Genomic DNA, 24,703 nt, shown 5'->3' with positions numbered 1-24,703 from the left:
ATAAAAACTTTAGGGTGAAGACATGACAATGCAGAGGTATGATGAACCACCCACCTCCTTAATAAGCTCAGACTGTCCAGCGGTGTAGCAGTAGGAGGCGATTAGTGTGGCGATGCCCACATAGGAGCGCACCAGCTCAGCCAGGAGTCTTAGGATGGTGGAGGTAGGCATCAGAGGCTTGCTGGCCTTTACCTTAGCTGCTTTACCCTCCTCTGAGCTGGCACCCTTCTCTCCCTCCTGCTCTTTCTTTTCCTCCCGCATCTCCTCTGGTGTGGAGGCTGACGAAGTTAGGATAACAAAATGATAGGATAACAAGATGGTAAAGCCAAACTGATGTGGTGCGATGGACATATTAAATTACTTAAACGAGGACATTCAAATCAATGTTAACAGTCTCATTCTCACCTTCACCTTGTGGTGTGCCAGACTGGGAAGACTCAGCCACACCTCCGTCAGCAGCAAACACTTGAGCCTAAGAGAAAGGGAAATGTTTCCATTATCAACTGAGGAGTTGGGACATTTCATACCATTACTGCACACACAAGCAATATAAAACAGCACAACTCCTCATGGAGACTCACGTTGATATGGAATGCAGACTGGGAATCAAAGTCGCTGCCCTGCCGGGTGAGTCTGTACTGCTGGTAAACATCGTCGCCAACGTCCTGCAGGATCTGGCACAGGTCCTGACCGCCAGGCACTGCCACCGCGCGCTCCTCTGGACGCTCAGCTGCGCCACAAACACACACACACTCACACTCAGCTGAAATGCTCAAAGAACTATTTACAGTAAATATGAGAAATACACCCTCAAAACAAACAAGTCACATGTCTTACGCTCTTCAGGTGCATGGTAGGCAGCCAAAGCGTTGAGCATGTCATAGATGACCTCCTTGATAGTGTCAGGGATAGGCGGTAGTGGGGACAGCTTAAGAGGAGTGGTCTTCACCAGCTGCACAGCATTGGGCCCCTTGATTCGCAGGTTCTCAAACTCATCATCAGAGGCTGAAGAGAAAGGATTGGATAGGAGGATAAGGACCAGGGAGAAAAACAAAAACAAACAAAAAAAAAACACCCCAAGACCACACACCTAAACACTTCTGTCAGGCAGGTTTAGAATATTTCCATAACTTAAACCTTAAGTCTAATCAAAAGTTACCAGATATATGAGAGTAAAGCTCACAAACTCACCTGTGCCAGCTCCACGGGGTGCAGGCAAGGCAATGCGGACACAATTGTTGGCGGTTTCAGCAAAGCAATCAGGGTTGCGGCAGGCAGCAGGACCCAGGACCCGCAAAATGTAGTTGATCTCCCTGGAACCGAGGCTGCCTGACACCACACCTGAGGTGGTGCTACCTGCTCCACTGGTCACTGCTGACCTCACCACCTACAGGGTCAGATTGTCAGGGAGTTGTTTTATGTTATCAACAGTTAGAGGTTAGAAGTACCATGTTTGAATATAACAAAATAGTATTTTTAGCAAAAATAAATAAGTGTTGATGAAAGACAACAAGCTGACAGTATCTCAAGATATTGTGACCCCACTTGGAGACCTAAGAGAAATGCCTCTAACCTTCTCCATGGTGTGTCTGAGCGTGGCTGGATCCTCTATGATGTGTCTGAACAGCAGGGTAACAAGTGGGGTGAAGCCGTTGAAGCCCGAGCCCTGCGTCAGCCCTAGGATCATCCGTGTGCTCTTCAGCTCGGCGAACATCATAGCATAGTGGTGGGTGCGTGTCAGGCGCAGACAGAGACGCAGCGTGGCGTGGAGGGTGTCTGGGTCCACGGGCACACTAATCATACTGACACAGGCTCGGATCAGAACAGTGGTCATGTCCTCAGTCAGGCCTTGCACCACAATATCAGAGCCCTGCGAGTGGTCAGACTCCAGGGAGGATGAAGGGCCAGAGGGGGTCTCCTTCAGCTGGCTGGAATCATCCTTAGGAGCACCCATCTCCACTGCTGCCACAGAGTCTGGTGGACAAAATGTTTTAAACTGTATTACACAGACTATTTCAAAGCACAAATGCACTGGCTTAGCCTCATTTTGACATACAGGTTAACAGTTTTGACTGTTGCCATGTGTGCCATTACCTGGGTCAGTCTGTGTCTCCTCTGCCTTGCTCCTGTCTCCCTCCTCTCTCTCAGAGTCAGTCATGCTGCCCGTCTTGGCAGGCTTGGGCATGCGAGGCACTCTCTGGACAGTCAGCATCACTGGCCTCCTGTTACCCGTCTCCTCGTTCACCTGTCATGCAGAAAGATGGACTGGTTCATCAGACAGTTCATCTTTACTTTACTCTGACTAACAGGACATGGATTTTTTTCTAGTTTTTGGGTATCGTTTGACAGCACAGTAATAGAGTGTAGTGTTGGTCTATACCTGCACCATCGTGTTAAACTGCACGGTGTATCTCCTGCGTCCAGCTGTGAAGCGGACACTGCTCTCCCCTGCCCTCCATGCTGAGTCAATGGTACTATTGTTTGAAGCACTGTAACTGCACCAGCGGCCTGAGCGGTCATCAAACCATCTCCAGTTATTACCATTAGGCTGCAGGTACTGGAGGTAGACCAAAAGAGAAAAGAATTATTATATAGTTAGAGGTAAATTCACTCAGAATCCACTATGAGTTACACCTTCCCGTACAGACAGCTCACTCCTCCAGACAGTGATTCATGTATATACGAACTGCTCACTCCTCTGGACAATGAGTCACGCATAAATAACACATGAGTATAAAGCACGCAGACAGGGTTGAAAAGTTCAGTTACTGTTTGAATAATGTTAAAATGGGCAAGATACATGATTTAAGCGACTGAACGGTGCCAGACGGTTCCAGTAAATCAGTGAAAGTTATTGGTGACCAGGTGCATCTTTTCATGGCCACAGTCTATGCTTTTTGGTGATGATGTTATTAAGTCAGGATGCACCAAGATTGCTGTGAGTGTTTCTGGCACTTTGGTGAATTCATGCCTTGAAGAATTCAGGCTGTTCTAGAGGCAAAAGGGAGTCCTACGCGCTAGTACAGGAATAGGCAACCATGAGCCATGGAGTGCCTAGACTACGCAGGTTTCATTCCAACCAACCACTACACCAGCTGATTTCACTGATTAGTTCCGATCTCTCTGGTTGAGGGTGTGCTAATCGGTGAAATCACCTGGTGTAGTCTTTGGTTGGAATGAAAATCTGCATAATCTTGGCATTCCATGGCACACTGTTGCCTATTCCTGTGCTAGTAGGGGTACCTAATAAAGTATATCCTGAATTTTAAGTGAAGTAGCCAGAAGCGTAACTATCTTCATTTACAACTATGGCTTTGTTTTATTAGGTTGAATTTTACCTTGTTCATTTGTGCTCTGCGCTTGGAGGAGACTGCCATCTTCTCATAGAAGTCAATGATCAACAGTACTGGGGTGATCCACCTGTAGAGAAAACAGGACAAAAATAAGAAATGTTACATAATTTATGAAAAAAGAAAATCATGCCCAGAAACCTTACTATTGCAGGTTATCATGATGAACAGCTAGTGTGTCTTGCCATTTGAAAAGTATCCCTGATTGTACTGGTATCCTAATCTGTCAGCTCTGTAGAAAAAGAGCTGCCTGTAGAGCCGTGCAGGACTCACTTTGGTGTCTGGATGTCCTTCTGTTCTTTGGCAGCCTGCAGACAGGGCTGCACCACCTCAAGTAGCTTAATCAGCAAATCAAGTATCCCACTGTTCTCCACCACTCTGGCACACAACAACTTCAGCTCCTTCAGGAACAGGAGAAAAAGACACAAATGTGATACTTCGGGATGTGTGTTACTTAACAATTAGGAGAAAGTGATTCCACCTTTAGCGAGTGTGTAAAAATTCACAGGGTACAATATTGCATGTGTGCGTTTGTGTTGTTACCTCAAAGAGCAAGGTGAGCAGCAGAATTCGAGTTGCCAGTTTGGAGGCCTGGGGCAGTGTGGCCATCTGTCTGGTCCACTCAGACACTGTCTTTGTGTCGCTGGTAGTCAGGGGCACAGCAGCTTTGATCAGCACGTCTGCTGCATCCCACACCTACACACAACATGCACACCATCAGGCTGATACAAGCACACAGATCTGCCATCCTCTTGACAATTTAAATCTCTAATTTCCAGTTCCTGTTTACTATACTGTTACAGGGTGTCTGTAAGTTTCATCAATTTGAAGACGTACAAGTGTAAATATATTTTTACTTCCACTTAGAATGAAACATAACACCAATTTTGCAAGTGAAAAACAAAAAAACAAAACATGAAAATGACAACCTATCAGAATATAGGTCTGTATAATTGGGCTGATATCTCATAGGAAAACAGCCTACCAAGAAACTGCAACATCTGGATTTAAGACTTACAAATAATCTTGCTGTCAATCTGTTAATGTAAAACATGTTTAAACAATTTTCAAGCTAACTTTGACTCAATGTCAATGTACTTAACTAAAAGCCTATACTGTATGTAACTGTCCTACTAGTACTAAAAATATTAAGCTTTCTTGTTCTAGAGAAAGCTGTTATAAGACCAGCATAATATTGATGTTTGCTATTACCGAAAACAGCTCTGCTGTTGCAAGACAATTCTACTGCAAAAATTGGAAATGATTTAATGTGGCAAGAGGAAAAGTCAAAAACTTTAAGATTTGTTAAACAAACTGCATCGGCAAAGAGAATACTGGTTGCAAGTCAAAGCCCACTGACAACGACAGAGTAACACTTAACAGAATAGTTGCTAACGACCACAAAACTACGGCATCAAAATCACAGAATTGAATAAACACCTCTGTGCCACAGTCAACCAAAACTATGCTGTGAGCTTCATAAAGCTGGTATTTATGGCAAGGCAGTCATTTGGAAACTGCTCGTTTCCAAGGCCAACGCACAACATAGAATGTTGTGCAAGGAGCACAAAACCTGAACCCCTGAGCAATGGAAATGGTCTGATGAATCATCAAACAAAGAATTGGAGGGTCACCTTCTTGAGGACTGGTCCAATATTCCACTACACACAGATTAGGATTTATATGACAACAATCCAAGAAAGAATGAAGTTGTTCTGAAGGCAAAGGGTAGCCCTCTTACTTATTAGGTACTTGATATTCATATGCAACCGTTATTTCTTCCACCCCCTGTGCAATTAAAGAGAAACCTTACTCCAAAAACATCAATTGAATCTAATTGTAGTGACTAATTGTAGTCTAGGCCTAATTGTAGAGACTGCTACTGCAATGAGACGTGCTACTGCAATCTGCTACTGGCTGATCAGGTACCAAAACATGTCATGGTACCAAAATACATCACATGAGCCACACCCAGAGTCCACTTTATCAAGGGTTCTTGGGGCACAAAATGCATCATACATATAAAAGGTATCAACCTCTACCCCTAGGTGATTCACTTTTTCTCTTTTCTTTGGAGTGTATCATCCACTGACCTGGTGGACAACTTGGCCAAGGATGAGGTCTCTGTACTCTGGGCCGCTCCTCTTAATGGCAGTCATCAGCAGGTCACAGAGCCGGTAGACTGTGTCAGGCAGCTCATCCAGCAGATGGAAGCAGCCAGGCAGCATGGAGTCAGTGAAGGTATGCAGCTCCTGGGGGTCCAGGGGCTCAGCCTCCATGAAGCGCTCCAAGCAGCGGGCCTCCTCCTCCTCTGCCCGCTCCCTGGCTCGCCTGTCCTCTTCCTCGCGCCGACGAGCTGCCTCCTGAGGGAGACAGAGAGGCAGAGACAGAGATAATGTCAACAGCTGGTTGCCTAAGTGGCCAGTTATTCATTCATGAGGTTTCATTCAGCAACAGGTGGTTCAGAGTGCGTGTTTGTTTTTCTACATAATGTGAGCTGTGAGGACAGCGCACCTCAGGAGAGTCAGAGCGCTGCTCCATGCTGACCTCTTGCCCAAGTGACATGGCAATGGCCCTCATCATCTGGTCCTCTTCAGACATAGTCAGGTCCTAGGTACACAAGGCAAGAGCAAAAATGTCAGCTGCCTGGGTTTGCCCTGTGTAAGATGGGAAGAATGGAAAAGAGATTTGTGTGTTTTTGTTTATGTAGTCTTACCCTGACAGCTCCACTGAGAAGGGGGGGAGGATGTGTGAGAAGGTACTCTGTGGCCTGCTCCATGGTGCTGGTATTGAGCAATGCCTCCATGGCATGCTCTCTTGAGAAACCCATGTCCATCAGCTGGAGCAACACAGAAAAAAGGAGGAGGTAAGGTTAAAGAAGTAAACAGAGAGATGGTCAAGAACGAAGGACAAACAAAAAGAACGGGGGATGATGAGGCCCAAAGGATAAGGGCTGGAAAAAAGTCATGAAGGGCGAGGAAAAGTCAGTTATGTTATCATTATGAAAGTCGAGGAAACATTCCTCCACATATTCCTTCTCCTCACTTCATTTTCTTTTAATAACGGTTGAGTGGCCTCAGAAACCCAATCTCCGCAAAGCATCCAATCAGACCTTTTTCCTTTCCACCACTATTCTTATCTCCAACCTCAAACCTTGAATCCCATTAATCTGATTAAAATTCTTCTCTTAGCCGTTTTCTTGCTAAATTAATCTTCCCTCTTCACCTTCTCCTCTAATCTTTGCTCCCTCACTCTCGTCATCTCTCCTGTCAATTTCTCCCCCTCTCCCTGATGGCTCTTATACCTGCTGGAGCTGCTGCTGGCGGACCTGTGGGTGCCTCCCTCTCCCTCTGCCTCTTCCCTGTCACAAAACAAATGGCGGCCCAGGATTCAGTTCATGCAGAATATGGGGGAGGAAGATTGGTAAACACAGCAGCTCTGTTTTAGTTCATCTCGCTTACATGGCCACCTAGATATCCAATTATGCAGTTAACCCGTGCTGTCAAAACTGCCTGCAGTAAGGCGCAGCAAGCTGACAATACTGACAAGGCTGCAGGAACAAACCACAGCTGGCAAGCAGAACAAGCTGTCAAACTCCAAAAAAAATAAAAAATAAAAAATAATTAAATAAATTAATAAAAATTTTCCCCCATTTATCTTATCACTGGACTATCATTCCAAAGATGACAGCCCAGTGATGGCGCAATGATGTGTACATACACAACACCTAATGTGCAAACGGCAATGTACGAATGGATGAAATAGGTGTCAGAGCCTCAGACAGCGTTCCCCCATACCTGTGTGAGCTGGGCCTGGTTGACCTGAGGCTCACGGCGGGGAGTGGAGTTGGTGGAGTCATCAGCCGATCCTCCTGCTGGTCCTGCAGAAGCTGTTCCGGCCGCTGGTGGTCCCTCTCCAGCTGTCGCAGCTGTTCCAGGTGCAGTGGTGGGGGCCACAGGCCCTGTGGAGGCCCCCTCCTCCTCTGGGCGCACCGTGCCCTCTCTCTCCTTGGCCAGGCGCTCCTGGATAACAGGCTCCCCTCTCAGGATGTGGCAGAGGATGGCCAGCATGGACTCAGCCATCCTGCCTCCATACACCTTCAGGGGCTTCCTGTTCCATAGGCTGCGGATACAGTTGAATGCCGCCTTTGGGAAGGAGAGACAGAGTGTTACAATAATAAAAGACCAACATAGATGCATGGAATGTCCCCCGCTCCTCCAGTGAAACTAGTACCATAAACCCATAAGGATTCGCACACAAACCTCGGTGAGATAAACTCAATTCTATAGTCAGTTCCTACTACAGGTCATGGATACTGACCTTCTGGGTGACTATGAGGAACCGCAGGGCACTGAACTGGGGCATGGTGGGGGTGACCCCAGGCACTTTAGCTGGCAGGGAGTGGGGAGAGTCCAGCACAGTGCTGGGGTTCACCATCTTCTCCACCAGCATTAGCCAGGCATCCAGGAACTCCCCTGTGCCATCTGGCAGATCAGTGTGCTCCAAACCCTCAGACACAGGCACCTTACCACCCATGGACAGGGCCCAGTTAAATGTCCTACACAGAGAGGGAGAAACAAGGCCAATACAACTGCTGTTCAAAAAACATTTGAGGCATTATGGGTATTAACAAGCCAACTAACAAAACAGAATATTGTTCTTCTTCATCTTGATATGTCACTGCAAAGTGTTTTAGCGGCAGCACACTCACTCAAATAGGGCATCATGCCCTCCGGAACAGAAGAACTTTTGCAGCATAAGGTGGTAGGGGTACTTCCTCTCATCGAACAGCATGGGAGAAGTGAAGCCCACTGAGCAGATGAAGAAAGTCAGCCTGCGAGAAGAAAAACACACCACGTCACCGCTGCTGTGTGCAATCAACATAGTAAAAATGGGAAAAAGTAGCTGGAGCCGGCTATACTTACCTAAAGCGAGGGGTGGGTGTGTAGGGTGGAGGCTGCCAACTCAGACCCTTGGTGAGGAGCTTGGTGAGGGAAGAGGCGGTGGCCCGGGCAGCAGGTGTCGGGGTAGTGCCTGTGCTTGTGGCGTGGTGGGAGCGGCGCTGACGCACTGGGGAGCCCACACACAGCTTGACAAGCAGGCCAAAGAGCTCAGCCAGAGCCCTGCCTAGGCGAGACGAGGCTGGAGAAAGACAGGGACAGGGGGTTAGTGAGAGGAATTAGACCCATGGAGAGTTAGAGTTAATATTAATAATTTAACAGAAGTGAAAATTACTCAATGACAGTCGTAGTCCCAATATAGTTTTCAAAATCTACATCTCTCAAATATTAACACAAATAGAACAAAGCTGAGTTCTACTCACCAGAGAGCAGTGGTTTGATTTGCTTGATGCGAGTGGCCATAGCTGGGGTAAGTTTTGACTTGGCCTTGGGATCGGTGGCAGTGGGCTCGTCAGTCTCCATGGGGGCCAGGGTGTCCCCATCTAGGCCCATGCCTTCCAGTAGCCCCCCAGCAGATGAATCCACAGATACTGCCTCAGACTCAGCTAGGGAGGGGTAAAAGAGAGTAGACGGAGGGACAAATGTTAGAATTTATTCAGGAACATGGCTGGGCAATGTTGTTATAGTCAAGTCAAGTCAAACGGCTTCATTACCAGTTCTCCTGGAGCCAGAGGCTGTGGCTGCTACAGTGCTGCCAGATGGCTTCTCCTCCTTGGGCACCAGTTTCTGCATGTCAGCCTGGCCAAACTCACAGCCTGGAGGCAGACTGTTGGACACAGACATGAGAGAGGGTTATAGCTGACTGCAGAGTGAAAAGAAAAGAGGGGAAAGGAAGAGGAAGAGACTCACCTGTTGGGCGTGCAAAGGGAGAGCAGGACGGTGCTCTCCCACACCAGAGAGCAGTAGAGCTGGCTCAGCTTGTTGAGAACACTCAGACCGAGCTGGGAGCCCCACTGGTTAACTGAGATGGCCCTGATCTCGCTCTGCCCAGAAAGAGGAAGACAAACTTTTAAGAACAAGGATCCATCTTTCCTTTACATTCATTTAGCCATAGTGCCAATGTAAATACGATGAAAAATAACCATCTGGCCTTATTGCTGATCACAATTGTCCATATATCATACATAAATATCCAAAGAGCTGTTCTTAAACCAAAACACCTAGAGGAATTGATCCTGCAATGGGCCCAGGAGCAAACCTTGATCTACAACCAAAATTAGCCAGGTGGGTAATTTTGTGGATAATTTACAAAACAAACAGCAACTGCTGATAAGGACAAAATAACAGCAACTACAAATATAAAGAAATTCAAAGAAAACATTCATATTTACCTGTCCAACCCTGCAAGTATGGACAAACATGAGGATGTAGGCGTGCGCTGCGGTAAGCGCGTGTAGCAGTGGTGTGGCGCGGGCTGACAGTGTGGCGTCGGTGACATGGCCAGCGTTGGCCAGCTCTCTGAGTAGCACAGAGCCCCCGGGCACCTCGATGGGTCGATGGAGAGGCTCCAGGGCTGTCAAGATACTGTCCAGCTGGCACAGGCCCTCCTGGAGCACCTTGGGCTCATGAGACAGGGTCTAGGGGGGAAGGAAGGGGAAGCTTGCTTCAGTCTCAATACAGCAATCCGAAGTGAGAAGCACACCAGTGATCGTCATTATTTTGTCTCACCAGTATGGACTTGCAGACACCAGCCACAGCTTGGCAGGCAGCAGAGGTGGGGAAGTCTATGGGCAAGTTGGGCAGGCCCAGGATAGAAACCAGGGGTAGAAGCCCCTTCTGGTTGACAAACTCCTGACAGTGGTCGTCTGTGGTGTTGTTGCTTAGTATGGACTCCACAAACTTCATCTGGAAAACAGATGCATCCAAAAATCATTGACTGAACTAAAAACTGAGGTGTGCATTCCTTGGTGGTGCAGGGTAGGCTAGGCTATGTAGGACGGGTAGGCTTTCTATGTCTTGCTAAAACTTGCTATTGTGTCTTGTGCTTTGTTTTGCCTCCTTGTGTTTGCGTTACATCAATTCTGTTCTATCATTGATTGATTAGTCAGACCTAGGTAGGCTCATTCTCTGTAAAGTCCCTTTTGAGACATGCTTGTGATAAAGGGCTATATAAATAAATTAACTTGAACCTCATAATTCTGAAGATTTCACAACATACCAAAGAGACTAAAACTGTCAAAGTATCAACACTCACCACATTCAGAATATAATCCATTAGAGGAATGGGTATCCGCTCCTCAGTGCCGACCACCCTGCAAGAAACCACAGAACATCAAAATGACAACTACCAAATAAAATGATTGCAATTAAATAAATTCACTGAAAACTCAAACTTGGTAAGGAGTTGTTGTTCTACTCTATTGTGTTATGAACTCAGCGTCATACAGTTCAAGTGGCACTGACTGTCTGTTGCTCTCTGGCTCCCCCTGCTGCTGGCTGAATGTGTGGAGGGCCTCCTCCTCCTCTTCATCCTCACTTGAGGCCTCTTCAGCAGCATGGCTGGAGCGCGCTGGGGGCACCGCCACAGTGCCATCTGCCTTCTGGATAGACGGCTTCTGACAGATGTACTCAGGGGCTCGGCCTAGGTTGCAGATCTCCTCCAGTAACTGTAATACAAATTCATCTTTATCCTGCTGGATAGCATGCTGACACCTGATCAATGCAAGCCAGTTTTCATTATGAGTAAAAAAGATTTATTCAGGTACCCTACCTTAATGATGGCAGTGGTGGCGTCAGTCTTCAAAGTGGGTTGGTGCCTCATGAGCTCATCCACAGCACTGCCCAAGTTTGACGCAGTGTCACCTGTAGGCACACATGGAACATATCATCCACATAATCTCTACCTTAAGCAGGTTCCACAGGGCTACAGCAGATCTGAATAACACTCATAGAAACGCACATACAGCCCAACTCACCCAGTGGGTCAGAGCTGCGCCGCCGTCGCATGGCAGGCAGGTAGTCAGGGGACAAAAGCACTTTGAAGAGGCGCTCAAAGGGCTGGCACTGAACGAAGGAGTGCAGGCCTCTTGCATTCAGGCACAGGGCACTGAACACATTGGGGAGGGAGCCCAACACCTCACGGGTAGCAGGAACCTGCAGAGAGAAACACTGTGAGAGAGAGAATAGGCAGAAAGGGGAAAAAAAAGGAGGAAGACAGGGTGAGAGAGTGGCGAGGGATGGGTTAACTGTGAGGGAGGAGCAGGGGAGCCAAAAGGCGAAGACAGTGAGGACCAGAAAGATCATAACAGGAATAAAATGTCCAAGAGAAACAAAGCAAAAACTTTGATACTGTGTTGGACTGAAGAATCGCAAAAACAAGAGGAAAGATGAAGGTAAAGATGGAAAGGGAGACGCCTGCAAAGGCAGTCTACTGGCTGTGCTGTGCAGAGAGCCAGCTGAAAGAGAAAATGTGACATTTAAACATATCAAATATGTGTGGTGGGGTAGTGAGAGGAAACGAGAGGGATGGAGTGAACTGTCAGAGAACAAGAGAAAAGAGGAAGATAAAGAGACAGGGAGAAAGAAAAACACAGCACACAGGGGGGAGTGCTGGCAGACTCACGTCTTTGATGAGAAGGGCATGCAGCATGACATCAGTGAGACCGTTATCCTGCAGGGAGGAGAGCAGGGATGGCTCCTGGAACACAAACACCGTCACAACCTCCGTCGCTAGAAACCAGAGAGACAGACATGGGAGGGAGGAAAACAGAAAAAGGAATACAGGGGATGTTAAAAATCACAAGACCAAACATTGATAGCTAGGCTTTCATAACATTCATAAAGCCGACAATGGAATGTTATCACATTTTATTCCCTGTCTGGTAGAGACACTGGCAACAATACAACATAACGTCTGCCTTTTTGCTCAGCATCTCTGAAGTCAAGCGCTAGCACTTGGCTCAGTGAATAGAGTACTTGCATCTCATCTCAGAGCTTTTCTGAAGCGCTCCTGTGTACTCACCTAATAGGAAGAGTGAAGGGCCATAATATTCTGCATTACTGATGATGTGCTTGAGTGAGGTAGGCAAGGACCCATCCATTACTAGTGAGAGAACGAGAGAGTGGGTATACACACGCTGAGGTTAGCCAAGATACATCCAGGGCATTCACTGCAAACATTTGCATAATGAAATGTATAGACCTAGGGGCTTCAAATTATAAACCCGTTCAATATGTATAAACAACATTATTAGCATAAGACCCTTGATCTTGAGTCCATTTATAGAATAAGTGAGAGGATGCCAATGGCTCACCATGGCGGATACCATCAGAAAAGGCAGGGTCCTGGATGGCTTTCTTTAAGAAGTTTAGCATTGACTTCAACAAAGCTGCCCTCTGGGGGATACACTGCATGCCTATGGGCAGAGAGAACGACATCATGATGATACAGTGCACTAGTGACAAGTGTTTGTATGCAAGACTGTGTGTGTGTATATACCTGCACGAGGCGTATTGGCAGTGCTGCTTTGTGCTCGGTGGTCCACCTCTGGTCTGGAACCAGAAGATGTTGATGGGCCGGGGCTGCTTTCCATGGCAACTTCTGACACTGCGAAAACACAAGATGTTGGCCAAATCAATGCTAGGAGATTCTTTACCACTAAGCCATAATGACATAAAGCCTTCTCCAGTGTAAACTATAGATTTAATTTTTAACATGAATTTCTAAACGTGAGAAAGTTCCAAAGGGCAAAAGGAATAGTGACTGACTGTCCATGTCTGTGTCCATGTCCTCAGACTCCACAGCCGCGCTGGGCCTCTGGATCTTTGGCTTGATGACAAAAGGGCACTCTTTCCTCGACAGGTCCACCTCATGCTGCACATTTAAAGATAGATGGAGAGAGGGGTGAGTGAGTCCAGAGGTTTGGCACAGGTTCCAGTGACTTTGTAGCTTGTGCGTGAGCAGAGTGCTGTGTCAGGCGCTGAGAAATGCAGAGTGCATAACCAACCTCTAGTCTGCAGATGAAGATGGAAAGGCCGCTGTGGGACTGAAAGGCAGCCATGTCCAGGTTGGTGATGAGGTCCACGACCCGCACAGCCCGCGTCACAAAGGTGATCTGGTCCTGCTCGTCACCCAGGAACTTGATCACCTACAAAAGTACATGAAAAAATGGGGCAGATTGAAAGTAATGTTTGTAAATATAAGAGGGTTACCATTGGTAGTGATTTATAAGTAAGATCAGGACATACTTTGAGGAGGGCTTCCATCATGCCACAGGAAACCAGGGCTTCCCCTCCAGCATCATAGCTGGCCAGGTGGTAGAGGAAGGAGAAGAGTGCAGTGGCAAATTGGTGTGGGTAGGGCTCCATCAGAGGGTCTGGGAAACAGCCATCAAAAGTTAACAAATGAGCATCCATTTAAGTAGAATTGATCTGTTTTTCTGTGCCATGCACTGGAAAATTGTTAAATGGAAAGTTTAAGTTTCGACTCCTTCCTCACCAATCATTGCTTGTATACAGTTGCGCACCAACACAGGCAGGAAGCCGTGGTAGGAGGCAGTGCCGGTGCAGTCGATAATGTTGGAAAGCTTGGGCGTCCTCTCCAGATGGACAATCGAAGTTAAAGTGCGCAAAGACGCTGCCTTTATATCCTGAGGAACAAAAACATCAGATATTTCCGTAAAGTTAAAATGATAAATAAGGGACTTGATGAAATATATGAAACAAGACTGGACAACATGCTGTTGAAGGCAATCTTGGTCTGACATGATAGCATATTATATTGGATGTCATTTCACACATAGTACTGCTAACGTGGCATGTGGCACACACTTCCAGGTGTAATAACAGGAGTGATGAAGCAGAGAGAGAAAACTGCTTTCTTACCACAAGCTGTTTGTCTGTAATCTGTAGTACATCCACCAGCTCCTCTATCAAGCCATTATATAGAATACTGTTGGCTGACTCCTGGAGTGCATTTGAGTACACTGCAAGGAAATAGAAGAATAATGTCAGCACTTAAACTCAAGGCAAAAGCCTTCGTCACTCTATGGTAGGAGAAGGGCCTCTACTCACCCAGTATAGAGATGGCGTGCAGTCGGGCTTGCACGGCCTGTAGCCTCTTCTTGTGATTGGAGAAGCCATGGGCCAGTCGAATGTGTGTGAACAGCAGGGTCTGCTTGTCTTTCGGGATGTTGTACATCACTGTCAGCGACTCCATGATCTCAGATGGGCTCTCTGAAATCTGACAGACACACAGTACAAAGACATACAGCAGAGGTGTAAGCAGAAGCATTCAGTTGTCATAACGTCCATTATTTGCTATGACAGAATATGATAATCTGATTTTACCTTGTCAAGCTGCTCGATGTGAATATAGTGTAGTGTGTTACTACTTGTCTGTTGCAGGAAGGAAGGTTCACAAATGGTAAAATTAGTAAAATTTAGAAAAAAAATCAGAGGCAACAATATTCCTCAAATTTATATTTTGTGTTATAAGTGCATAAATAAATGTTTTGGTCTTTACCTTCCTCTCTACCTTGACCTCAGGGCCTGGTTCAGCATAAAACTCAAAGTGCAGTGTGGTGGCACTGGGAGGGTACTTCTGTTTATGTGCCAATGGGAGCAAGCATGGTAGGGAGAGAAGAAGTTTATGAGTAAAGCATGATCAGTCTAAAATGATAAAACTAATCATTCCAAAGCAGTAAGCAGTTATTTGAGACAGTTATTGAGGATTACAGTGACAAATGCTTACCGTCATAGGCAGGTCCCTGCAGCACTCCGCCAGACCAAAGCCATTCTCCTTTCCTCCCCAGCTCTACGGGAGAGAACAAAGACAATGAACAAAAAAGCTCTCTCTCTTAACTGTCATTATGGCAATAGTAAAATAATGGCATTGACCAGACCTCAGCCAGGTGTTGCAGACGGGCCAGTAGAGGGGTTCTCTTGTCGGAGCCCAGTCTTGTGATGTAGTTGGAGCGCTTACTGAACACATAGAGCAGGTTCAGCACAGACAGGACCACCTGCATGTCACATGACGCTAACAAGGTGGTTAAGTGCTGTAAAAGGAGGATGGGGGGGGGGGGGGGGGGGGGACAGGGGGTTAAAAGTTAGTGATCAGGTTTATTTCCTCCACTCTGATAGGTGCATGGTCCAGAAGAGAGCATGGTGATGGTCATAACTGCACTGGGTTCCAGCCTACCTCTATGGAGCTGTAGAGGTGCCTGGAGAAGCTATACTCAATGAGCAGAGCTGTGAAGTTGAGCACTGCCAGCAGCAGGGCTTTGAGCTGTCCGTTGTCTGGACGGTCACACACCAGCAGCCATGACATATTCTCCACAGTCTGGCCCGCGTCACACAGAATGCCATCGAAGCGGTCCAGCAGGTCCACCCAGTGGTACAGCTCACACTGTTGAAGTCAGAAGACAGCATTTTACCCACTGACCTAGCAAGTGTGGCAAAGTGGCCATACCATGTCTAAAAAAACACTGAACACCACCATCTAATGGATGTTCAACCAAGCGTTTTTATTCTGTGTATTTTGTTAACACTAGTGCAGTGCCCGTTCAAAACATGCCGATTGCTGCTTGCAGCTTTCTCGAGAACCGCTCGTGCCCGTAGTGCAGCTTTCTTGAGAACCGCTCGTGCCCGTAGTGCAGCTTTCTTGAGAACCGCGTGTGCCCGTAGTGCAGCTTTCTGGAGAACTGCGTGTGCCCGTACCGCTTGAGCCCCGCTGCTGCACAGAGCGCTGTCCGCTTGTTTATTCAAAGTTTAGTAATATTGAACGTGTCGCGTGTCCAAATTGCACCAAATCCGACACTGCACGTCCTTGGGTCCCCAGCAATACACCCGCCAAGTGTGAAGTCGATCGGACGAACAGTTCTCGAGATATGCGACGGGGACACACACACACACACACACTCACAGACAGAGGTTCCTCGCTTTATAGTTAGATTTAATCTTGGTTTGCCCTCTCTCAGCACCCATTGCATGCCTGACTGTCCCGGAAGGGGGATCCCTCTCAGTGAGGCCCTTCCCAAGATTTCTTAAATTTATTTTCTTAATGAGGTTTTTCCTTGTTCCCATTGAGGGTGTAAAGGTTGGTTCATGCTTTCTGCGTATCTAGATGTGCGGGAGCCACAAACCGCGTTCCTTGCTGTTCATGCTTCTTGTGCTTCTCATGAAGATTGCGTGCTGGAAAACTCCAGCAAAAAAACTCACTGGAACCATCTAGTAATTCCGGTTCCTCTTTGTTCAGCCAATCCTTGACTGAGATGCTGCAGTGCCATCCACATTGTTTCAAATTTCAGGCAGTGTACAACCTTGCAGGCTTGGCTGCAATTAAGTCACTCCATCGCGTGCGTTTCCACATGAAGAACGAACCAGCCTTTGAGACTGATCTTGATTAAGGGCTATATAAATAAACTTGGCTTAATGCAATTAATGTGTGAAACAAGTTTTAAAAATATTCCTGTAAATGGGCCCATTTGTTAACTTCCCTGATATTCTCTGACTTCCCCAGAGAATTTGTCAAATTCCCTGACTTTTCCTGTCAGAAATACACCTCTTAAAAGTACATGATATTTCAGAAATTCCATGACCAATGGAAACCCTGATATGACTGCACGTGAATAGGTGCCCCTCCCCCAATCGATCCATGGCTTACCTTGCCAATATTCCAGGTCTTGATGTGCTGCAGTTCAATCAGCAGTTGCTCATCACTGCATGCCTTGAGCTTCTCTATGAGAGTCCTGCAGTCGGCAGGCTGCGTGGTACATAGAGAGCATGAGAGTGTTAAGGACAGCCAAGCAGGGCACAAGGACCACCTAGTGAGTCTAGCACTGATTACGGAGCCAGTATTATGCATACTCACTGCTTCCGTGGGGGTTTTCTTTAACTTGCTTCTGTCGACCTTCATTGTCGATACTTTCTATTTGTTGCTCCTGTTGAGAAATTACATGCATGTCATGCTGCTGTATTAGAAACACCACCATATGTAATGCAAAATATCAATGCTGCATAGTAAGCAAGTTATTATCATTCAAAATGTTTTAAAACAATGTTCAAAATGATTTAAAATGAATACTACAAGGGATTAATTGGTTTGGACTATTATACAACTTTGAATGTGACACTTACAGTAAGTAATTTGGCAATACCCACTTAACAGCATATTCCGTTCACGTTACCTGCAAAATGATAGATTTCATTAATTTGCCCAGTTTCTGGTGCAAAGTAACCATTGACAGTTTCCAATAATCAAGACACCTCAATGCGCCACAACACAAATGTACTTTAAATAAAGTGTAAGTAAAGTTATGCAAATGTATAACAATCTCTGGAGAGGGGGATTCAATGGCATCAAAAGCAGGCTATAAGCAGTAAAATGAATCAGACACCAGTATCACGGCAAATCAATGTGTCTCCAAAATATACTATACCAACTACCAACACACATACAGATATGTACATATACATGAATACAGACAACCAAGTATAAATCCTGAATTGTGACAACACATTCAACTAATAAGCAAGGCCAGTCAACATGGTGAAAAAATAATTTTGGCAAAAAATTACTAAGAGCTATCTAACGATTATGCACAATCATTGGCTAGCAGGTAATGCTTGTTTCAGTTAATATTGGTTACCAGGCGAGTTTCGTTTATCACCGAGCAGACCAAGGCAGCGAATTAGAGGCTAGCTACCAATGTTAGCTAACGTTACATACGACACAAAGTTAATTAATTTAGGTTGGGCCCAACTTGATAGCCTGAAACATTTAACGTTAACGTACGAGTGCTTAAGATTCAAACGATGTCCCATGAAAACAGACCGCTACCTCACTTAACGCTAATGGTTGGCTTTCAGCTAACAGTTACTCAAGTGACTTGACACTGACAGGTTAAAGTTATAGCTAGCAAGCTAACGTTAGCCCTCTTGCTAGCGGCATATTTATCCAATGTTACCAAGTCAACAGCCACACATTTAACGAACTACTCGCCACGAAATTAAAAAAAACTTGGCTGACTAAGTACCTGGCTAGCAACACGTCGGCCAAAACAAAACCCGGCTTAACAGCTCAACGAACCGAAGCATTCGATCGATAACGTTAGCTTGGGAGTTGCTGTTAGCGATTAACCAGCTAACAGCGAGCTACCGGTAGCAAACGATCTTCTCTGAAATTACTTGAAAGCAACAAAATACCACCTGAGCTAATAAAATCAGCTCTGATAGCCAGCTAACTCGGAAACATGTCAAGCGTGCTAATTATAAGACTCAAAAATCTAACATACAAAGAATTCAAGCGTGTTTAGCCATTATGCCACTGCTTTCAGTTGTCCAGACCTCACAGATTTACCATGCTGTCCTGACCTGACTGTTGACTAATTTAGCTCGGGGATGCATACAGGCCGCACAAGAAGCCCGCACTCTCCACCCTGCATCCTCGCTCACAATTCAACCGATACCGTAAACATGGCTCGGTGGCCGGCGACAATAGGTTGAGTGTGTGTCAAATACTTGTATTCAGATACTTTGGCAAGGTTTTGATTCTTACCCCGGCCTTTCAGCTAGACAGTCGTAGCACGCGCTGGCTAGCTAGCAAGCTAGCTAGTTGAGTAGCAAGCAGAAACGCATAATAACTCGCTGAATCATTCTCAGACGGGTCTAACGTGACACTGCGAGTTGGTGTTTTCAGTTTTCGTTAGGGCAATAGTGAGTAGCTACCGGCTCGGGACAGAAGTGTGTTCATCTGTCTGTTAGATCATGTTCATTTTTCGGAGAGTATGCGCGCGTGTATCCGTAGCATGTAGGCACTAGCTGTTGGCACAGTCATCATGACTCTGGGTAGTGTGCAAAAGTGAATAACGTTACGGCAGGGAATGAGTAGCCACTGTTTATCGATGCAGTGCAGAATATAGGACATTTGGTTTACTGTAGGAATGCAACTCACCTCAACATTTTGTGCAATCCTCAATATTTAACGATCAACGCGACCCTTAAGTGGACACTCTCCACAGTAAATGTAGGGAAACACTGTAATAGTAACCAATTTAGATGGTCTATATAATCTATATTATTCTCATCAATATCCATCAGGTGCATAGCTGTCACCCTCACCATGGGGAAGCCATTTTAGTTATGTGCATCACAACTTTGGAGGTATGCAGTCTGATGGTCAACAACAGTGAATATAAAATACTTGATATACATAATGCATTAATTATTCTACTTGTCACTATGGCTGCAATATTAATATCTACAAAACACTAAAACCCACATTATTAGAGCATATTCAGTAAACTGGGCTCACATTTGGTTATGGCTGAAACTATTAATATTAAGCATAGAGGCGTGAAACGCCCCAATTTTTGTTGTGGTGATAAGTCAAGCTCACTATAGTAATGGCATGGATCAACAATTACAATTAAAATAGCCACTTGCATATCTCCATAAGATAAGATAAGATATCACTTCAGTTAGTTCAGTAGATAGACATTCAAATGGTACTTCGATCGATTTATAGTTAACATATTAGACTTATGTGTGCAGAACCAATATTGCCTATCCCAGGAAGCAGTAGGTGTCATGCTCATGCTTCGTTCTCCTACCAGCAACTTGTAAAATCTACTTAAAACATATATACACTAAGAGCAATATCTGACACTGACTGAGTGTTTCAAGTTTTTTGTGTTTGTGTTGACATTTTCAAGAAGTAGGTTTGCCTATTTTAATTTTAGATAAACAGTTGGAGAGAGCCAAAGTGCTGGCAGTGAACAGAATACCAAGAACTCTCCAACTTGGTGTTGCAATGCAACACATTCCTCTGCTTCTATGCTGCAAAGCCATACCTGCTGATGTCTATTTCTGAAAATAAGGGAGATTTTTCAGCACAATTCCTGCCTCCCCAAAACACATGCACACCCCTACACACCTATATTAGCCTAGTGGGCACTAAAGCCTTTTATCTTTTTTTGTGTGTTTTAGGCCCCTTTCAGTTTCTCTGGTTTATAGTTTGTAATATACTTGGTTTACAACTTGTTTTGCATCATATGACATATTCATCATTATTCTGCTCTTTAAGGCTTGTCTGTAGCCTAAAATGATTGTGGAGATAGACCATTATTTATTCAGCAATATTCTCTACATATTTTGGTAGCCCATTTTGCCTCTCAAATTAATAATAATAATAATAATAATAATAAACTTGAACTAATGAAATGTAAGTCTTTTGCTCCCATCAGCCAACCCCACAGTGCAAAATACAACCAGTGTGTCCTGTTTCTGAAGAGCTGATGTTAACATTTGTACACTATTCACTGTAGGTGAAAAAGTAGAAAATATTTTACAAAATGATTGAGCCAATTAGAATCATTAGCTATTACAGTTGTGAAATTTCAAAATTCGGAACTGAATGACTGCTCGACTTTACTGTGTTTAATTATAAAATGTGTCTTGCAGTGTAACTTCTTTGGTTCACTAAAGCTGTAAAACTGTATTGACACTTTGGTGTACTGAAAGCTCAGTTCTGTGAAGCAGCTGCCTCAATCATAACAACCCAAGGGAGTGGGCAACAACATCAAATCTGCCATCTTTACACATGTGATGTGATGGATGCATATGGATCTATGGATCCCTCTTCACTGCTGACACAGAAAGCTAAAGTATTGGGCAATCTTAAGAAGCAATCCAATCCATTACTTTTATGAAGCAATATGGAGTAGTTCATTTATTTTGGGTCACTGGACAAAATAATTCAGATATAATCTTTTTCTCTATTAGGCCTGGTTCAGACAGGGCGCGAAACGGAGATGTAGTTGCGTGAGTCGCAGCTGGGCTGTTCAGACCAGAAGCGTATTTCCACGCGCACAGAGAAATACCCTGTGAAAATAGACTGTACTTGCATTGTGCTCCAACAGCCGAAGCAACAACATCCAATCCTTACTTATTTTAATGTTGTCTTTGTAGAAACAATGATGATGGTCATATAGCTCCCTGTATTTTTCCACTACGGTGATTATATCATCCATCTTCACTTTCTACACAGACTGACACATCAAAGCAGTCACGTTGATTTGTTTAGGATTATTTTTCAGCCAGTGTTGTGACTTGTGATTGGACATAGGACCTATGCACATATGATGTTCATCATCCCACAATGACTCTTGCTTTTAAAATGTACATCAGTGCACATGTACTGGTCAACAGCAACCGTAAAGACACTGGTAGGTTGATCATTGAATATATATGTGCTTCTGTGGTGAAATTATCCAAATCTGACCATCTACAGTGTATTTTCACTGTGTATCTCTGTGAAAGCCTCACGCAGGGTAAATAGACTAGACACCGAAACTACTGCTGTAGGTCTGTGAACCGAATATGCAGCCGATTCCGCATCTCAACATTTTTATGTGGAAAAAAAAGACAGAAAATCAAGTACCTTTCTTTCTGACATTTAAATGTGCCTCATTGCTTTGAATTTCATTACTGGGTGAATTTTATGATACCCTATTGTAGGATGGTATCGGCTATGGTATCAGATATTGGTGGCAGATCGGTGCATCCCTTCTAGTCCACTGCATTTAACCAAAATAGTTTTAGTTAATGTAGTAATTAGGTGAGCAGTACATACCAGAAACTGCTTTGGTTCAATAGCTCCATCATTCTCCTCCTTGGCTAGCTTTGCAGTCTCTTAACTATCTGAAAGCATTTAAAAAAAATATATAAATAAATAAATCAACAAAATCAGCTATGACAAAATAAGATTTACACAGCTATGCCATTAGTGAAACACATCAAAACTGGAATGTTGACATGTGCAATAAAATACTCATCAAAACTGTTATGCTGGTGTCATAATTTGGTTTCTTGAATTCCTTTGCCTGAATATATCCAAGGACCCAGCATAATATTTACATTTTAAAATCAACATTTCTCATCGGATGTACAGTACCTGCATTGAAGAGTCAATTCTTACAAGAGAGTCATTTCTTCCATATGTTTAAAAAGATTTGGTCCTGAGGCATAATGCAAACAGTGAATCTCATCACCATCTATACACCGGTAGAAAATCTAAGGCCAAATGTTTACAGCAACAGTGATCACCCCAATTATATTGACAAATACTGTGATCATGCTTATCAATATCTATGATTTGGGGAACAAAATGACATTATAATTGCACCTTTCGTGTCTTAAGATCAATTAGATCGAGGTAATAAACATTTAACTTTTTCCTTTGACCCTTATAAAATCAGTGGAGCATTAAGTTCTTACAGCAGCAGCTAGAAAGTGTGTGAATAAACACTTTACATTTTTCTGTGGTCCTTATTCACACATTCACATAATAGATCTGTGCTTTACCTTGGGGTCGTTGCTGCGAATTTACTGTTCTTGCAGGAGTCAGATGGATAGGGAGAGACACTGTACAATAGACCCGCGATAGTCATTTGTGTAGCTAGAAAACCAGGTGCTGCAACAGCATTGGCATTCATGCACTCATCATAATAGATTCTGTGATGATTCTTGAAATTATTTTATCAACTGCTCATATTACGTGAGGTGCAACCAAAACCCCAAGGTGAAGTTTACACAGTATTATACTTGTTTGATATATTAACCAAATGACACAAGATGATGCATTTTTCTCATCCAAAATGTTTCAGCGTTGGCACTTGGATGGATTTGCATCTCTGTCATCTGTGGGTCTATCCATTCTTACCAGAGGCGTGGACTGGAAACACCAGCTCATCACTCCCTCTCTGCATTCTCTGAGTTCAAGCTACTTGTCTGCCAACTAGCCTGCTCAACCCAGTCTTACTTTCTGTTATGCCCATGCATGCCTTTGTCATGTGAAACAGTGACAAATGACTGTGTACTAAATAGCTGCGACTGGTTATAACACACATTGTAAATACACAACGAATGTAAATAGGAGTGTTTCATTTGATACAGCAGGCATTCTAAAATTAAATTAGGCATTCTCAATATCATTGAATTATATGCCAATTACAAACGATTAACTTTGCTGCCCGAAGACAAAGATTAAAAGCCATCCAATTTGGTGGTAAATGCTCAGACATATTCAAACAAAGATAACAAGCTCTAAAACCAATAATACAGACAAACATTTTATTTTACAGATCAGTTATCAGCTTGTTTGTGCTTCAAAACTGGCCTTTACTTGTCCAGTGTTGATGCAAATCATGGTTAGTATACTAGCTAATGACTAGAACGAATAAACAAAAACAAGTTGTTTCAGCCATTGTTACATTTGAGTAAATTAAGAGGGCAAGCAACAGAAGGTCCTCCTGTTTTCGTGTCATCACAGCGGTCATGATGAGACTAGGGTCTGCAGGGACCAGAGATATTGTACACACTGGCTTGCCACTGAACAAAAACTGCTATTGACTAGTACTACAGCTTGATTTGATCAAGTGCAGTTTAACTACAAGAGATCTGAATGCCTCACAGAAAGGAAGTCGATCTTCTTTCAGTAAAAAAGTGAACTTACATAGTAGTTTGAAGTATATTTGATGGCATTAAACTGTCAATGTCAAAGCTATTTTACTGAACAGACCTCTCAATGGATAGGGAATTACCACCCAAGCAGAAACGCACAACTAGCTAGTAATGAGGAAATGTTAAGATCATCTGCATCAGAAAATACAGTAATGCCGTGGGTGACACCTTAATTTGTCAGCTACAGTTACCACCTAGTTTTTCACACTCAACTTAGTTAACGTTTGCTGACGTTTCCGTATCAAATCAGTTCATAATGCCCGCTAACATTGTTGCAGTTGCTACCTAGCTAAGTCAGTGTAGCGCTAACGTTAGCAAAGTTAGAAGCTAACGTTAGGTGACGTTAGCTAACAAGCAGTTATGGCTAACGTTAGTTACTTGTGTTCCAATTTAACGTTAGCGTTAACGGCTAGCAGGTTTCAGAAAGTCAAATCAGCAATCTGACAAGCATTGTAACTCTCACCGGTCATTTGTCTCATCATTCGACAGAACATTCCGGCAGCTATTTAGCGAACATGCTAATTTGACTTGTAGTCGTACAGACAGAGGCACACATACCCACAGTGAACATGAGTGTGCGTATGTGTGTGTGGCGTGTATGTTTGTGGGTTTCGCGCGAGCTAACCAGCTAGCAGTGAGAACACAGCACAATGCTCTTTCTATCGGTAGGATCATGGCTAAATTAAAAATGGCGGTTTACACAGCAGAAGGTCCGGACTTTACCCTCAAAAAGACACTCGTTTTATGGTCTTGATTCCCAATTTCGGATGCAAATCACCAATGGCGGTTGTTGAAGACGACAAATGTATACTACTTATCAGCTAATAACCAAGTCCATGCTCTAGAATATATCTTTCTGCTTACCTCGGATGCGTGTTACATTCACTTCTCCATCTTGCACTAGCGAGTAGGGCAGTTTGGATCTCGCGAGAA

General features: G+C 44.4%; 1 protein-coding gene across 23 annotated transcripts in view; it reads right to left on the bottom strand.

Annotated features, from left to right (window-relative positions):
• Nucleotides 1-24,679, bottom strand: part of huwe1 (HECT, UBA and WWE domain containing E3 ubiquitin protein ligase 1) — a 42,081-nt gene extending 17,402 nt beyond the window's left edge. For 6 of the 23 annotated variants that reach the window (XM_078288451.1, XM_078288463.1, XM_078288445.1 and 3 more), the window contains exons 1-48: nt 24,635-24,679; nt 21,882-21,949; nt 17,387-17,436; nt 17,121-17,190; nt 16,914-17,012; nt 15,450-15,656; nt 15,154-15,306; nt 15,003-15,065; nt 14,775-14,852; nt 14,600-14,647; nt 14,324-14,492; nt 14,135-14,235; nt 13,749-13,899; nt 13,499-13,626; nt 13,258-13,398; nt 13,019-13,124; nt 12,750-12,857; nt 12,565-12,666; nt 12,273-12,353; nt 11,874-11,980; nt 11,227-11,419; nt 11,022-11,113; nt 10,697-10,917; nt 10,506-10,563; nt 9,980-10,156; nt 9,643-9,888; nt 9,161-9,294; nt 8,965-9,077; nt 8,674-8,856; nt 8,276-8,492; nt 8,062-8,184; nt 7,671-7,908; nt 7,148-7,495; nt 6,655-6,711; nt 6,067-6,189; nt 5,865-5,960; nt 5,444-5,713; nt 3,894-4,046; nt 3,624-3,751; nt 3,339-3,420; nt 2,381-2,557; nt 2,095-2,245; nt 1,574-1,974; nt 1,192-1,387; nt 838-1,005; nt 582-730; nt 406-472; nt 55-278 (exon numbers count right to left, since the gene is read on the bottom strand). In XM_078288451.1, coding sequence (XP_078144577.1) covers nt 55-278; nt 406-472; nt 582-730; nt 838-1,005; nt 1,192-1,387; nt 1,574-1,974; nt 2,095-2,245; nt 2,381-2,557; nt 3,339-3,420; nt 3,624-3,751; nt 3,894-4,046; nt 5,444-5,713; nt 5,865-5,960; nt 6,067-6,189; nt 6,655-6,711; nt 7,148-7,495; nt 7,671-7,908; nt 8,062-8,184; nt 8,276-8,492; nt 8,674-8,856; nt 8,965-9,077; nt 9,161-9,294; nt 9,643-9,888; nt 9,980-10,156; nt 10,506-10,563; nt 10,697-10,917; nt 11,022-11,113; nt 11,227-11,419; nt 11,874-11,980; nt 12,273-12,353; nt 12,565-12,666; nt 12,750-12,857; nt 13,019-13,124; nt 13,258-13,398; nt 13,499-13,626; nt 13,749-13,899; nt 14,135-14,235; nt 14,324-14,492; nt 14,600-14,647; nt 14,775-14,852; nt 15,003-15,065; nt 15,154-15,306; nt 15,450-15,656; nt 16,914-17,012; nt 17,121-17,165 — 6,672 coding nt within the window. In that variant the 5' untranslated portion in view covers nt 17,166-17,190; nt 17,387-17,436; nt 21,882-21,949; nt 24,635-24,679. Of the gene's footprint in view, nt 1-54; nt 279-405; nt 473-581; nt 731-837; nt 1,006-1,191; nt 1,388-1,573; nt 1,975-2,094; nt 2,246-2,380; nt 2,558-3,338; nt 3,421-3,623; nt 3,752-3,893; nt 4,047-5,443; nt 5,714-5,864; nt 5,961-6,066; nt 6,190-6,654; nt 6,712-7,147; nt 7,496-7,670; nt 7,909-8,061; nt 8,185-8,275; nt 8,493-8,673; nt 8,857-8,964; nt 9,078-9,160; nt 9,295-9,642; nt 9,889-9,979; nt 10,157-10,505; nt 10,564-10,696; nt 10,918-11,021; nt 11,114-11,226; nt 11,420-11,873; nt 11,981-12,272; nt 12,354-12,564; nt 12,667-12,749; nt 12,858-13,018; nt 13,125-13,257; nt 13,399-13,498; nt 13,627-13,748; nt 13,900-14,134; nt 14,236-14,323; nt 14,493-14,599; nt 14,648-14,774; nt 14,853-15,002; nt 15,066-15,153; nt 15,307-15,449; nt 15,657-16,913; nt 17,013-17,120; nt 17,191-17,386; nt 17,437-18,806; nt 19,010-21,881; nt 21,950-24,634 lie in introns of those variants that run through there. The other 17 variants (XM_078288467.1, XM_078288468.1, XM_078288455.1 and 14 more) reach the window with 12 other exon arrangements.
• Nucleotides 24,680-24,703: the final 24 nt, after the last annotated feature.

Source organism: Centroberyx gerrardi, chromosome 14 (genome assembly GCF_048128805.1).
Source record: "Centroberyx gerrardi isolate f3 chromosome 14, fCenGer3.hap1.cur.20231027, whole genome shotgun sequence".
NCBI lineage: Eukaryota > Metazoa > Chordata > Actinopteri > Beryciformes > Berycidae > Centroberyx > Centroberyx gerrardi.
Note: the sequence above shows the minus strand (reverse complement) of the source record. Positions and strands in the feature narration are given on the sequence as shown.